The 14,834-nt window shown below is 40.2% G+C and overlaps 1 protein-coding gene across 10 annotated transcripts in view; it reads left to right on the top strand.

Annotated features, from left to right (window-relative positions):
* Positions 1–14,834, top strand: part of PHC3 (polyhomeotic homolog 3) — a 133,621-nt gene that overhangs the window by 35,651 nt on the left and 83,136 nt on the right. For all 10 annotated transcript variants that reach the window (XM_073626178.1, XM_073626177.1, XM_073626179.1 and 7 more), the window contains 2 exons: positions 3,454–3,612; positions 7,429–7,530. In XM_073626178.1, coding sequence (XP_073482279.1) covers positions 3,454–3,612; positions 7,429–7,530 — 261 coding nt within the window. The remainder of the gene's footprint in view (positions 1–3,453; positions 3,613–7,428; positions 7,531–14,834) is intronic.

Below are 14,834 nucleotides of genomic sequence, written 5' to 3'. Positions count from 1 at the left end.
CAGAAGGAAGCCTCTTCTAAAGATGATTCACAAGAAAGCCTGCAAACAGTTTGCTGAAGACAAGCAGATTAAGGACATGGATTACTAGAACCATGTCCCGTGGTCTGATGAGAGAAAGATAAACTTATTTGGTTCAGATGGTGTCAGGCATGTGTGGTGGCAACCAGGTGAGGAGTACAAAGACAAGTGTGTCTTGCCTACAGTCAAGCATGGTGGTGGGAGTATCATGGTCTGGGGCTGCATGAGTGCTGCCAGCACTGGGGAGATACAGATTATTGAGGGAACCATGAATACCAACATGTACTGTGACATACTGAAGCAGAGCATGATCCCCTCCCTTCGGAGACTGGGCCACAGGGCAGTATTCCAACATAACAACCCCAAACACACCTCCAAGACGACCTCTGCCTTGCTAAAGAATCTGAGGGTAAAGTTGATGGACTGGCCAAGCATGTCTCCAGACCTAAACCCTATTGAGCATCTGTGGGGCATCCTCAAACGGAAGGTGGAGGAGTGCAAGGTCTCTAACATCCACCAGCTCTGTGATGTCTTCATGGAAGAGTGGAAAAGGACCCCAGTGGCAACCTGTTAAGCTCTGGTGAACTCCATGCCCAAGAGGATTAAGGCAGCGCTGGAAAAGAATGGTGGCCACACAAAATATTGACACTTTGTGCCCAATTTGGATATTTTCACTTAGGGGTGTACTCACTTTTGTTGCCAGTGGTTTGGACATTAATGGCTGTGTGTTGAGTTATTTTGACGGGACAGCAAATTTACATGTTGTTATACAAGCTGTTCACTCACTACTTTATGTGAGGGGGTATACTCACTTTTGTGAGATTCTGTATATAAACAAGCCCCATGTTAATAATGGCTTTTCACTTTGCACTTTTGTACCTATGACTAGTGACATAATCTGTTTAATCACTGATCAGAAATGAGAACTGAGAACACAGTTTAGATGGTTTTAATAAAATGCTAATTGATGGGCTTTACACATTTGCAAGCTGTAAATCAAGTGAGGTAATGAACCATAAATAAGATATTGGTATGCCTCCCCCTTGGTGTGTTTTTATTTTTACAATTAGAGGGTGTTTATGTGGGAGAATAGAACATTCTTGAAAATCAAAGGCAGAACAGGATATAAGAAAAGATAGCTGCCGAGGAAATCTTACTAATATTCAAAAAGCAAAAAACGATATTTTTGCTTTGTGTTAATATGACATGCCTAGAATGTATTAGCTGTTGATACATGTAAACATTTATTCAGCCTTAAGCTGGCCATACATTATAAAATTTTCTTGTTCAGTTTCCTTTAGATTTGCCTTCCACTATGTAGTACAAGAGCCTGCCTAAATGCGTACCATTTGAAAGTGTTTAGGTTTGACCTCATATTATATGGTTTTGGTAAATCTAAAGATCTAAAAATTGTACAAGAAAATGGTATAATGTATGGCCATCCTTAGCGTGCTCAATGAGTAAAGTCATATCTTGGATTGTATCTGTTGAGTGAATATTGTTGGCTTCCTAGGATCCAGGTCCAAGTTACAACTTTCCCTGGAAGTTCTATTGGGTACTGTTAGGCCCCATTCACACTTCGTGTAGTAGACACTCGTGTTCCTGATGCGATTTTGTGTGGGAAATTGTCACTCGATTCCACATGTCACACACACGGTAGCCCATTCACTCCAATGGGCTGCCCTATGCTTGTTTGCCGCCCAAAAGGAGCTCCTGCTCCTTTTGGCGACAAGCTCCACATGATTTTTTAAGTCACTTTTTGCCGTGCTTGCAGCGTGATTCTGATGTGCGACAATCGGTGCAAAATCACACTGCGCTTGTGGTACCTTTTAGAACGAATAGCACCCAAAAGCATGTTGCACGTTTTGCACTGATTGCCATGCAGTTTGGAATTGTGGGCAGAATCACAGTGATTCCAAATGGCAAAGTGTGAACAGATCCTTAAGCTAACCATAAATGGATCGAAATTTGGCTGGTTTAGCAGGGACAGCCTAAATTTTGATCCATTTATGGCCAGTAGAGCTGCACGATTCTGGCCAAAATGAGAATCACGATTTTTTTACTTAGAATAAAAAGATCACGATTCTTGCGACTTAATTTTTTTTCTAGGAGAGAGCAAGAGATTGATTGAGTGAGAGATTGATTGAGAGAGAGCGATTGATTGAGAGAGATTGATTGAGAGCGATTGATTGAGAGCGATTGATTTGAGATCAATTGATAGAGATTGATTGAGAGCGATTGATTGAAAGCGATTGATGGAGAGAGAGATTGAGAGTGATTAATTGAGAGAGAGATTTTTAGAGAGCGATTGAGAGAGAGAGATTAATTCAGAGAGATTGAGAGATTGATTGAGAGAGATTGATTGATTGAGACTCTCAATCAATCTCTCTCTCTCTCAATCAATCTCTCTCTCAATCAATCTCTCTCTCAATCAATCTCTCTCTCAATCAATCTCTCAATCAATCTCTCTCTCAATCAATCAATCTCTCAATTAATTGATCTCTCTGAATTAATCTCTCTCTCTCTCTCTCTCTCTCTCTCTCTCTCTCTCTCTCTCTCTCTCACTCTCAATTTGAGAGTGATTGAGAAAGAGAGAGAGATTGATTAATTGAGAGATTGATTAATTGAGACTTAATTAAAAGAGAGAAAGGTTAAGCATTTGATGATTCTAAAAAAAAAAAGAAGTAAAGCAGCTCACGTTTCCTCAGTGCTGCAGCCTGCAGCTTCAGTCACGCTTGTCCCCGAGACCTCTGTGAAGAAGAAACATTACGTACCCGACCAATCACATTCTTCTTTGCTGAGTGACGTCAGCACGCTGGCTCAGACGGCTTCCCCTCCGCTCCGAAACAGGGAAACATCCCGGGGACAACATTGATGGGTGTGGAGCGCGCTTTTCAGCTCACAACATTCAAATTGCTTGATGGTCAGAATCGCACAAATCCGGAGTTGCGATCGCGGTGGGCGGAGAATCGCGATAACGATTCTCCGCGATTAATCGTGCAGCTCTAATGGCCAGTCCTGTTAAAGAGCAGCCAATCTACTGATCGGTTGCTCACGAACAGGATTGCTAGAAAACCTACCTGTTCAATCAGTGCTGCAGTGCTGATCAATGTATTCTGACAGCGGAGTCCAGCTGACTGGTTAATGACACAGCAGGGAGGATTCCCGCATTCACCTCAAATGTTTGGATGAGTGAATTTTTGCTGAATTAAAAAAAAAATAAGCCATGTGTGGATGAGTGAATTTTTGCTTAATTAAAAAAAAATTGAGCCGTGTATGGCCAGCTTTATTCTAGGAAGGAGAGGAGCACATATGTATGGTATAAAAGAACTGGCATTTGTATGTCCTAGTCCTGTTTTATAGCAGATAACTATCATGTAAACTTTATAAAAGTAAACTGAACAAAATAAAAATTGTCTTTGCATTTCCTACTAGCTTAATCTATCCTCTTCACCTCCACCTACCCAAATCATAAGCCGATCACAGACATCTAGTACTACAAGCAGCAGTATCACCCAAAAAACAATGCTACTGGGAAGTACGTCACCCACGCTGAGCTCAAGCCAGGCTCAGATGTACCTGCGAGCACAAATGGTGAGTGTCTCCTTGTCCATTGGTGTGATGGCATCTTCCTCACCTGACAAAGTGTGTAATTTTACTCCAGCATAAATATGTGAATGAGATCACATACAGTGTCTCCATGACAGGAGTTGTCAGTATGATCACATATCTCTACGACAGGAATTATAAATAAGATAACATCTCTTTGATATAAATTACATGACAATATTACATGATCACAAGGAGTCTCACATTGCATTTGTTTGATTTGCATGTAAAATATTTTCTATTTCTCTTTAGCCTTTCTTAATGTGAATGAAAAGCTTGTAAATCCCTTTGTATAAAAAGCTACCTCTTATGGTGAGTTTCTCTTACAAAGTGGAGGTAGTGGAGGAAGGCAAATAGTCACAGCCAATCAAATTAAGAGTGTGATGTGTATTTAATAAGTAATGGCGCCAACCTCAGTTTGTGCTGAAATATAGAAAAAGCTGTCCCTTTTTCAAGTGAAGTGATCACCCATTAACATTATTGTGATGTGATATCTATCTATCTATCTATCTATCTATCTATCTATCTATCTATCTATCTATCTATCTATCTATCTATCTATCTATCTATCTATCTATATGTGTGTGTGTGTGTGTGTGTGTATATATATATATATATGTATATGTGTGTGTATGTGATATCTATGCAAATTGCTGTTTGGTGAGTTTTTCTTCTCACACGAGTGTTGGTGAAGCGCAGACTTTTCATTATCACTTAGCTCACAATATTGAACATTTCTTATGAGGTTTTTTTTTAGACTTTTTTCTTTCTTTTTGTTAATGATTTATGAGATGATGAATTAGTGCCATCCTTTTATTTATCTTTCCATAATCAAATTAAGAGCTGGTTCACACCAGATGCAGTCTAATGCTTTTTTATGCACTTTTTATTTTAACACCTCCTATATTAGAAAGCCTACACTCTGCATTAGGAAGCTCAAGGGCTACCTTTGGACAGCAGCATTGTCAGTCTGGGGTTAGGGGCATGTTAGATGTACTAGCAGATTTAAATACACTAACAAATTGAAGCCAAACTCCAGCTAACACTTTATAAGCAGTTACAGCAACAGTTTTTTACCTTTTGGGATAAAGGTTTTACATAAATAAAAGCTGATCATTGTAAGCACCCCTGCTAGTGTTAAATGGTTTGTTACATCCATGTAAACTGATACATTCTGTTGGACAGCTTGTTCTTTTGAAAAACAACAGCCTTACTGGCTGGTTCAGCAGATAAAAATAGAAGAAAAAAGTCTAAAAAAGAAAACATGCTGTCATCACATCTAAGAATTGGTAAGCTGCAATATAATAAATAAAGAAAAATTAGAACAGCGATAAATAATAAATGTAAAGTCTATAAATGGATCCATATGGATTATATTCATTTGTGTGAAGTTGACCACAAACAATGTGATAATGAATCAATAGCAGTGTCCATCATCCATCACCAAAAACCGCAGTGAATCCACCACCAGCTGTAGAAACTGCTTACCAGCTCCTGTAGACCCCTTATTATAGGGGGTCGAGGTACACCTGTGGCTTTAAACCCAGCCGGGGCATTTATGGACTTTACATTTATTATTTAGCACAATTCTAATCTTTCTTTATTTACTGTTTGTGATTGTGTTACACAAAATAATTGCTGCTCACTGTTCATGTATTTATTTATTTTGTAGGGATAGATGATTTATAGCACAGTTTTTACACTTTTTATAGCAATATAATAAATGTTGGCTCAGAGATTATTACCAATTTAATCACTTTTACTGGTGCCCATTGAGTAATAGTTTGCTTTTTTTTTGCCAGTGTTGTCTTATTGTTGATATGTCCTGTTTTCAGGGGCAACAGACCCACCAGTCCTGGAGCCCATGGAAATGTTTACGTTTTGTTTGTGGCCATATAAGATATGTAAAGTGAAACTTTATAGCTGTACAAACTTAACATTATTAACTTCATTCAGGTAATACACTTCTTTTATCTGCGCCTGTTGATAAGAGCCCTCTATGATGCTTCATATCAACCAGTAGGACTTTTTGGGGTTTATTTTACAAAAGGCAAATAAACTGTTTGTTTCCCAGGACATTGCACACTGTGAGGGAGTTTTTTCCCAGAGCTTAGTGAATGTGGCGAAATTTCATTTTGCAAAGAATACCCATTCATATCCAAGGAAAGTAATAACTGAACGTTTGCTTGCACATGATTGGATGATAGAAGTCGTCTGAGCTTCACCACATTCACTAAGCTCTGGGTAAAAAGTCCCTTGCAAAGTGTAATTTTTTTTTTTTGCAAAGTGAACAGTTTTTGCCTTTAGTAAATCAACCTTGTTCTGTAAATCAAGATTTTGATTGCCGCAGTTTAATAGAGACGGTTCCTTTTTTCAGAAACTTTAATAACCGAGTCCCAGTATAATGTTTTCTTATGGCATTGATGATTTTCTTGATTGATATATGTATAGTAGACAGATTGTTTCCTCTTTAGTGCAAACAGGGCACGCACCGACTATTGGGTGCAGAGATTTTCCACCATATTTATAGTATAACTCTAACCAAAGATTTTTTTCTGCTTTGGATAGACTAGGGAATGGTTAAACCATGGTATACATATTTTTTCCTATCTGTGTGCCATTTGGGAGTTTTCCCTTCATCCTGTATAGAGACACAGCAGGAAGTGAGAAGAAATCTCCTCAAAATATGGTGATATCCCCTCACTCACCAGAGGGTATTGCCTCACAATTAAGTGATTGGCAAAACCCGCTTTACAAATGATATAACTTCTGATAAGCAGCCACCAGCCATCGGCACTCCTATTGTTTGAGGAACTCCGTGATGTATTTAACCATGAAAGAAAAAGGATTCAATAATAGTGCAATACTGTAACACTATTTGATTTATTAAAACCCCCTTAAAACACTTACAAATATATAAAGGAAAAGTGCATTGAAATATCTTCCATAAAAAGAATTGCATTGGCTATGCTTTTGTTCAGCAAGCCGAATGCTCGGCATCTCACCACCTCACTACTAGAGATCTGCCACCTCACTTCTGGAATCACGTGCATAGGTCACTGCTGGTGTGCATGCAGTTACGCCCTGACACGTTTCATCTTATGGACTTCCTCATAGGGTCAAGATTTCAAATGTGCTTGCAAATATGCTTTATATGTTTGTAAATGCTTTTAGAAGGGTTTAATAAATTGTTGAATCCTTTTTCTTTCATGGTTAAATACATCACAGAGTTCCTCAAACAATAGAAGTGTGGATGGCCGGTGACTAGTTATCAGAAGTTATATCATTTGTAAAGCTGGTTTTGCCAAACACTTAATTGTGAGGCAATACACTCTGGTGAGTGAGAATAAGCACACTTTTGTGTGTGGTTATCACGGACACAGGCATGGTGGATGGCATAATACTAATTGAAGATTTTCTATACACTCATAGATTGGTGGACTTTATCTTCTTTTGAATTATTAATGGACTTTTCATTAATTTTGAGCTTACATAGTTTGTATAGGCATATGACATATGTCACATAATTTGCAACAAGGTATTGTTATTCAATTTTTTAATGTATTTTTGCACTATTTTTTATTAAGTACTTTATGTGTTTTGCGCCACCTAATGTCTACACATGACACGCTGTTGGACATTTAAAAAAAATAGTTACATTACAAGACAAATACGTGGCCTAGACAGCATTTTCCAGTGAAAGCAGCAAAGGTGGAATGGTAAAACAGGGAGACTGTCTTCGGTAAGCTCTTGGGTCATATAGTACCTTTTTAATCCTTATGTTTGTTTATTGGTTTACAGCTCATTTTTACACCTGCTGCAACTGTTGCAACTGTGCAGTCGGACATTCCAGTGATTTCATCATCGACATCTTCAACTTCTTGTCAGTCGTCAGCTACTCAGGTGAGCTGCTAAGTCCATAGTCAGTTACTCACTAAAGAACTTGCACATTCCAGGGTAGTGAGGGTCCCTAAAGACATAGTTCACCTTTACCAGGTAAGGAGCATCTGTATATACAGTGCCTTAAAAAAGTATTCATACCCCTTGAAATGTTCCACATTTTGTCATGTTTCAACCAAAAACGTGAATGGATTTTGTGATGGACTAAGACAAAGTGGCACATAATTGTGAAGTGGAAGGAAAGTGATAAATGGTTTTCCAAATTTTTTACAAATAAATATCTGAAAAGTGTGGCATGCATTTGTATTCAGCCCCCCCCCCCCCCCCGAGTCAATACTTTGCAGAACCATCTATCGCTGCATTTCCAGCTGCAAGTCTTTTTGGGTATGTCCCACACTAGCTTTGCACATCTAGAGAGTGAAATTTTTGCCCACTCTTCTTTGCAAAATATCTCTAGCTCTGTCAAAGTGGATGGAGAGCGTCTGTGAACAGCAATTTTCAAGTCTTGCCACAGATTCTCTATTGGATTTAGACTTGGACTTTGACTGGGCCATTCTAACACATGAATCTAACACATGAATATGCTTTTATCTAAACCATTCCATTGAAGCTCTGGCTGTATGTTTAGGGTCATTGTCCTGCTGGAAGGTGAACCTCCGCTCCAGTCTCAAGTCTTAGAAGGTTTTCTTCTAAGATTGCCCTGCATTTGGCTCCATCCATCTTCCCACGAACTCTGACCAGCTTCCCTGTCCCTGCTGAAGAAAAGCATCCCCACAACATGATGCTGTCACCACCATGTTTCACTGTGGGGATGCTGTGTTCAGGGTTAGTTTTCCGCCACACATAGCGTTTTACTTTTAAGCCAAAATGTAAAATTTTGGTCTCATCTGACCAGAGCACCTTCTTCCACATGTTTGCTGTGTCCCCCGCATGACTTCTCGCAAACTGTAAACGGGACTTCTTATGGCTTTCTTTCAACAATGGCTTTCTTCTTGCTACTCTTCCATAAAGGCCAGATTTGTGGAGTGCACGACTAATAGTTGTCCTGTGGACAGATTCTCCCACCTGAGCTGTGGATTTCTGCAGTTCCTCCAGAGTTACCATGGGCCTCTTGGCTGCTTCCCTGATTAATGCTCTCCTTGCCTGTTTAGGTGAATGGCCATGTCTTGGTAGGTTTGCAGTTGTGCCATACTCTTTCTATTTTCGGATGAGGGATTGAATAGTGTTTTGTGAGATGTTCAAAGCTTGGGATATTTTTTTTATAACCTAACCCTGCTTTAAACTTCTCCACAATTTTATCCCTGACCTGTCTGGTGTGTTCCTTGGTCTTCATGATGCTGTTTGTTCACTAACGTTCTCTAACAAACCTCGGAGGACTTCATAGAACAGCTGTATTTATACGGAGATTAAATTACACACAGGTGGACTCTATTTACTAATTAGGTGAGTTCTAAAGACAATTGGTTCCACTAGATTTTAGTTAGGGCTATAAGAGTTAAGGGACCTGAATATAAATGCACGCCACACTTTTCAGATATTTATTTGTGAAAAATGTGGAAAACCATTTATCATTTTCTTTCCACATCACAATTATGGGCCACTTTGTGTTGGTCTATCACATAAAATCCCAATAAAATACATTTATGTTTTCGGTTGTAACGTGACAAAATGTGGATAATTTCAAGGGGTATGAATACTTTTTTAAGGCACTGCAAAAACAAACTGAGCATCTTTGTTTAAAGCTGAATAATGTCCTTGCTATAGGTAGGTGTAGGCCATTTGCGTACCTCATGAATATGTGACAGTGTCCCTCGCGCTACTAGGAGTAACGTATAAAATGTGTCTATACTCAGAAAGTGGTAATAAACAGTATAAAACCAGCAACAAAACCTGTTAGTGTTCACATAACACAAGTAAAAAATAAAATTGTATAAAGTGGTCTCGTGCAGTGATATAAAAGTCACGTAAAACACTATGTGCAATATACAAGGAACTAAATAAAGTGCAATAAAAAATACATATAATCACAAAAGCACTGTGTGCAATAGATAAAGGACTAAATAAAGTTCAGTAGGAAGTCCCCCAAAGGAGAGCTAAAATAATGTGCAACAAATGTCCATCAAAATAACTGTGTAAAATCAAAAATAAATAACACTAGTGTCCATATGAATGGTAAACAAATCTTGTATGTAGAACAAATACTGCTGAGGTCCTAAATGGAGGGTAATGAACAAATGGGATGTATGAGGGATCTCCAGATCCAACCAGTGGGTGATGTCATAAATGCAGACATAAAAAGTGTTACAATGGACTCGTAACCAAAAGTGATGTAGAGATGTATATAATGTCCATAAAAAATAATAAAATAATTCCACGAGTGGTCTCTTCAAGAGACAGCCTCACAGAACTCTTACCTCATATATGAAGAAAAAACGCATTACTAAGTGATTGAACGTTCCACACCATCCTATTGGGACCTCTTCCTGTTTGTATGTCCTAGTAGTGGGGCCAGAAGGTACTTCTCCAACTGCCTAGGTTCTTCACTACACCATCCTAATAAGCTCCAATGGGCGCCAAAATAGGCAAGGGAAAAGGAAGAAAAGGGGGTGCAGCTCATTCATCTCTTTTGGCTTTATCACACTTGGGTTGTTGGCATGTCCCCTTTATAAAAGCTGTGCTGTAGCCTCCAAAATTTGTGGCTCATAGAATAGAGGTTTTACAATGGACTTCCTCAACGTCCTCCACAGCCACTCTGTGAATAGATCTGACACTGATTACATGCGAGGACCCCAGTGAGAGTTCTAGGTGATTAGCTGCCTCTGTACCTCATGAAACCTGACTGAAAATCCCCCAGAAATTGCATCCCTTTATCCTGCCTTGTTGTTAGGACACTTGCAGCCGTTACTGTTCACCTCCAACATCACAGGAGCGAGCTGTTTTTGTGGTTCAAACCTCCTCACATGCTCCTTCCCCCTAAAGCAGTAGCTCTGAGCTCAGCATTTAACAGCTTGAGAGGATTAGGCCTAAATGCTGGAGTTAAGCTTTAATATGGAAACTATTAGCAGTAAGGATGAGCTCCGGCGTGTTTGCGCACTCTACGTGCAGAGCCCGCCAGGAAGTCAGCACGGAGCTGCGCTAATCACAGGCAGTGAGACATTTCCTGATCTCTGCAGCCGCACATTGGGAAAATGTCTCACTGCCTGTGATTAGTGCAGTGCCGTGCCGACTTCCTGGCGGGCTCTGCCCATGGAGTGTGCGAACACGCCGGAGCTCATCCTTAATTAGCAGTTGCTGTCAGCAGTGGTAGGACTCCCATTTCTATGATGATAGGTTTCCTTTATCCAAAAATCTACTATCTAGGTTGAGCCATTATTCCTATTGTCACAAATATACAAAGTTCTAAATTGGTGTCTGTGCATTTCTCTCCAGTTTGCCTGGGACTGGCCTGCATTAGTAGATGTAAATTAAACAGTCTATTGTTTTCACAGAGTACATGCTATTCAGAAAAGATGATTTGCAAAGGTAATTGTGAGTGTTCCTTTTTGAAAAGAAAAGAAAACTAATAAGCAGAAACAAGTTTTATATTGCATACAGCTTATAGTTTCAGTTTAATGCAATGTGTAATATTTACATATTTATTTACAGGCATTATGGCTTTTCACATTTATCAGCTGACTTGTTACCAATAGACCTTCATTTCTTTCAGTGTGAGCTTTGTCTTAATGACTTTCCCAAAGAAAAAAAAGGGTGAGAAGCTGTGTGTTGAATTATTCAGATGAAGGCATAAGCAAATAATCCAGTGTCACCCGGCTAACTTTTGGCTTCTCTAGTTTCAAGTTTTAAAACTTGATATGAAATGACACCTTTGTTCTGTAGAGAAAAATCTTAAGTGAAGTAACCCAATAGAGCAAAGGAGAACCTATTATATACTGCTTTTTTTTATTGTTTTGAGAAATATAAAGAAGAGTTAGACCAGTGGTGGTCAACTGTGCCTGCGTCTCTGGTGCAGCCCCTCATACTACCATAGGGCACAACAATAGCAGTGCGTTTTTGTGCATTGTGTCAAGTTAGGTAGCCTATTCAAAATGAACAGGAAATAACTCACCAGACATTTTGGTTTTGCTCCATTTTTTACACTGTTCCGCAATGCTCACTGAAGAGAAGTTAGAGTCATCATTGGTGTTACTGGTCGTAGTAAAATCCACCTGGATTGGTGTCAGTGAACACAATAAAAATCCCCAATATTGGTGTCAGTCACTGCAATAATAATTCCCAGCCATTGGTCAGTGGACACAATAATAACTCTAGCATCGGTGTTAGTGACTGTAATATTAACCCCCAGCTTTGGTGTCAGTGACCACAATAATCCCCAGCATTGGTGTCAGTGGACACAATAAAAACCACCTCTGGTGTCAGCAACTACAGTAATAACCCATGGCATTGGTGTCAATGACCGCAATAATAATCCCCAGCATTGGTGTCACGGACAGTACCCCCCGCCCCCTACAATTGGGGTCAGTGGCAGCACTGTTAACCCCCCCCCCCATGCTAATGCATTGGTGGTCAGTGGAATGTTCTTAACTACTCCCCCATGGTTCTGCTCCATTTTTTTAAATGTATTTGCAACACACACTAAAATGTTTGCAATGCACGTACAAAGTCCACGGGTTTGATGTCATACAATAAAAAAAAAAAAAAAACAACATTGGTGTTAGTGACTACTATTATAGCACCCCAGCATTGATGTCAGTGACTAGTATTAACCCCCTGTTTGGTGTCAGTGACCACAATAATACTTCCCAGCATTGGTGTCAGTGGACACAATAAAAAAAAACCAACACTGGTGTCAGTTATCACTATAATAACACTCAGCATTGGTGTCATTGACCACAAAAATAACCCTCAGCATTGATATCATTGACCCCAGTATTAACCCCCAGCATTGGTGTCAGTGGCCACAATAATAACCCCAGCATTGGTGTCAGTGACTGCAATAATTACCCCCCCCAGCATTGGTGTCAGTGACCGCAAAACCCAGCATTGGTGTCAGTGACCACTATAATAAGCCCTAGCATTGGTGTCAGTGACCACAAAAATAATCCCCAACATTTATTTCAGTGACGGCAGTATTAACTGCCAGCATTGGTGTCAATAACCACAATAATATCCCCCAGCATTGGTGTCAGTAGACACAATAATAACCCCAGCATTATTGTCAGTGGACAAAATAATGCCCCCAGCATTGGTGTCAGTGACCTCACTAATACCCTCAGTATTGGTTTCAGTGACAGCAATAATAACCCTAGCATTGGTGTCAATGGCAGCACTATTATATCTCTCTCCCACTGATGGTGCACAGTAGCAGTGCTATTTAGCAGACCCCAACTGGTGGTCAGAGGCAGTGTTTTTTAAACCAATCCCCTGCTTTGCTGGCCATTGCAATGTTTTTTATCTACACCCCCTTTGCAGTGGTGGTCAGTGGCAATGTTTTTTGAAACACTCCCCTCCGCATTCTTGGTCAGTGCAGCAGTAGTGAAGTTTAACCCTATCTGATTGCATGCTCCTATGCCGCTCTTACCACAACAAGGACAGGACTATATTTTTGTGTTTTGTAGGGCAGAGAGCACTTGCTGCCTTTACGTCAGTGCTGGGTGCTGAAATGCAGGGAGCAGTGCCCAATACCCTGCTGCAGCTCTAAATACAGTACATCTGGAAAGTATTCACAGCGCTTCACTTTTTCCATATTTTGTTATGTTACAGCCTTATTCCAAAATGGATTAGGTTTCATTATTTCCCTCAAAATTCTACAAACAATACCCCATAATGACAACATGAAAGAAGTTTGTTTGAAATATTTGCAAATTTATTAAAAATAAAAAACAAAAACATTTCCCATGTACATAAGTATTTACATACAGCCTTTGCTTAATACTTTGTTGAAGCACATTTGGCACCAATTACAGCCTCAAGTCTTTTTAAGTATGATGCTACAAGCTTGGCACACCTATTTTTGGGGCAGTTTCTCCCATTCTTCTTTGCAGGACCTCTCAAGCTCCATCAGGTTGGATGGAGAGTGGCGGTGCACAGCCATTCTCTGCACAGCCATTCTCTGCACAGCCAATTTCAGATCTCTCCAGAGATGTTCAATCGGGTTCAAGTCTGGCCTCTGGCTGGGCCACTCAAGGACATTCACAGAGTTGTCCTGCAGCCACTCCTTTGTTATTTTGGCTGTGTGCTTAGGATCGTTGTCCTGTTGGAAGATGAACCTTTGCCCCAGTCTGAGGTCCAAAGTGCTCTGGCACAGGTTTTCATCAAGGATGTCTCTGTACATTGCTGCATTCACCTTTCCCTCGATCCTGACTAATCTCCCAGTTCCTGACGCTAAAAAACATCCCCACAGCATGATGCTGCCACCACCATGCTTCACTATAGGGATGTATTGACCAGGTGATTCCTGGTTTCCTCCAGATATGATGCTTGCCATTCAGGTCAAAGAGTTCAATCTTTGTTTCATCAGACCAGAGAATTTTGTTCATGTGCCCTTTGGCAAACTCCAGGCGGGCTGTCACGTACCTTTTACTGAGATGTGGCTTCCGTCTGGCCACTCTACCATACAGGCCTGCTTGGTGGAGTGCTGCAGAGATGGTTGTTCTTCTGGAAGGTTCTCCTCTTTCCACAGAGAAACGCTGGAGCTCTGTCAGACTGACCATCGGGTTCTTGGTCAACTCCCTGACTAAAGCCCTTCTCCCCCAATCGCTCAGTTTGGCTGAGCGGCCCGCTCCAGGGAGAATCCTGGTTCCTCCAAACCTCTTCCATCTGCAGAATTTGGAGGCCAGTGTGCTCATTGGGACCTTCAATGCTGCAGAAATGTTTCTGTACCCTTCCCCAGATCTGTGCCACGATACAATCCTGTCTCAGAGTTCTACAGACAATTCCTTGGACATCATGGCTTGGTTTGTCCTCTGACATGCACTGTTAACTGTGGGACCTTACAGTTGTGTGAAAAAGTATTTACCCCCTTCCTGATTTTTCATTTTTTTGCATATTTCTCACACTTAAATGATTCAGATCATCAAAAACATTTTTATATTAAACTACACAATTTTATTAAGCTATAAAATCAGAATACAAAAGGCAATATATAAATCCCTAAATCCCCTAAAATAGATCAAAGAAGGAAGTCCCACATAGTGGGAACCCACCAACCTGTCTATAGCCTCCCAAATAATGACCTATAAACAGATGGTCCATGCAATTGAGTCTATATGACTAAAATGGAAATCTGCAGTCCATGGGGCCCTCCCACC

Source organism: Aquarana catesbeiana, linkage group LG04 (assembly GCF_042186555.1).
Source record: "Aquarana catesbeiana isolate 2022-GZ linkage group LG04, ASM4218655v1, whole genome shotgun sequence".
Lineage (NCBI taxonomy): Eukaryota > Metazoa > Chordata > Amphibia > Anura > Ranidae > Aquarana > Aquarana catesbeiana.
The sequence above is the reverse complement of the archived record's forward strand: the minus strand, read 5'-3'. Positions and strand labels throughout refer to the sequence as shown.